General features: G+C 60.6%; 1 protein-coding gene across 2 annotated transcripts in view; it reads left to right on the top strand.

Moving 5' to 3' along the window:
- Positions 1 to 1,057, top strand: part of LOC108510555 (cytochrome P450 2A11-like) — a 4,390-nt gene extending 3,333 nt beyond the window's left edge. For both annotated transcript variants that reach the window (XM_017840231.1, XM_017840233.1), the window contains one exon: positions 406 to 1,057. In XM_017840231.1, the coding sequence (XP_017695720.1) occupies positions 406 to 564 (159 nt within the window). In that variant the 3' untranslated portion in view covers positions 565 to 1,057. The remainder of the gene's footprint in view (positions 1 to 405) is intronic.
- Positions 1,058 to 1,568: the final 511 nt, after the last annotated feature.

Genomic DNA, 1,568 nt, shown 5'->3' with positions numbered 1-1,568 from the left:
CCGGTGACTCCCCCATTCCCGGTGTTTCCCCCATTCCCGATGGAGCCCCCATTCCCGGGGGTGTTCCCGGTGTTTCCCCCATTCCCGATGGATCCCCCATTCCCGGGGGTGTTCCCGGTGTTTCCCCCATTCCCGATGGATCCCCCATTCCCGGGGGTGTTCCCGGTGTTTCCCCCATTCCCAGTTTCCCCCCTTTTCCCAGGAAAAGGCCAACCCCCACTCGGATCCCAGGGGTGTTCCCGGTGTTTCCCCCATTCCCGATGGATCCCCCATTCCCGGGGGTGTTCCCGGTGACTCCCCCATTCCCGATGGATCCCCCATTCCCGGGGGTGTTCCCGGTGTTTCCCCCATTCCCGGGGGTGTTCCCGGTGACTCCCCCATTCCCAGTTTCCCCCCTTTTCCCAGGAAAAGTCCAATCCCCACTCGGAGTTCTCGCAGGAGAACCTGGAGCTGACGACCCTCAACCTCTTCTTCGCCGGCACCGAAACCGTCAGCTCGACCCTGAGGTTCGGGATCGCCTTCCTCATGAGGCACCCCCACATCCAGGGTGAGACCCCAAAATAGGGACCCCAGACCCAAAATAGAGACCCCAGACCCCGAAATAGGGACCCCAGACCCAAATAGGGACCCCAGACCCCAAAATAGGGACCCCAGACCCCAAAATAGGGACCGTGAGCTCGACCCTGAGGTTCGGGTTCGCCTTCCTCATGAGATACCCCCACATCGAGGGGGAGACCCCAGACCCAAATGGGGACCCCAGACCCCAAATAGGGACCCCAGACCCAAAATAGGGACCCCAGACCCCAAAATAGGGACCCCAGACCCCAAATAGGGACCCCAGACCCCAAATAGGGACCCCAGACCCAAATAGGGACCCCAGACCCCAAATAGGGACCCCAGACCTCAAATAGGGACCCCAGACCTCAAATAGGGACCGTGAGCTCGACCCTGCGCTTCGGGATCGCCTTCCTCATGAGGCACCCCCACATCGAGGGTGAGACCCCAGACCCAAATGGGGACCCCAGACCCCAAATAGGGACCCCAGACCCCAAATAGGGACCCCAGACCCCAAATAGGGACCCCAGACCCCAAAATTGGGACCCCAGACCCCAAATAGGGACCCCAGACCCAAAATAGGGACCGTGAGCTCGACCCTGAGGTTCGGGATCACCTTCCTCATGAGGCACCCCCACGTCGAGGGTGAGACCCCAGACCCAAATAGAGACCCCAGACCCCAAATGGGGACCCCAGACCCCAAATAGGGACCCCAGACCCCAAAATAGGGACCGTCAGCTCGACCCTGAGGTTCGGGATCGCCTTCCTCATGAGGCACCCCGAAATCCAGGGTGAGACCCCAGACCCAAATAGGGACCCCAGACCCAAAATAGGGACCCCAGACCCAAAATAGGGACCCCAGACCCCAAATAGGGACCCCAGACCCCAAAATAGGGACCCCAGACCCAAAATAGGGACCCCAGACCCCAAATAGGGACCCCAGACCCCAAAATAGGGACACCAGACCCAAAATAGGGACCCCAGACCCCAAAATAGAGACCCCAGACCCCAAA

This window comes from Lepidothrix coronata, unplaced genomic scaffold (genome assembly GCF_001604755.1).
Source record: "Lepidothrix coronata isolate B3197 unplaced genomic scaffold, Lepidothrix_coronata-1.0 Scaffold1317, whole genome shotgun sequence".
Classification (NCBI taxonomy): Eukaryota; Metazoa; Chordata; class Aves; order Passeriformes; family Pipridae; genus Lepidothrix; species Lepidothrix coronata.
This window is presented reverse-complemented; position numbering and strand designations above follow the sequence as displayed.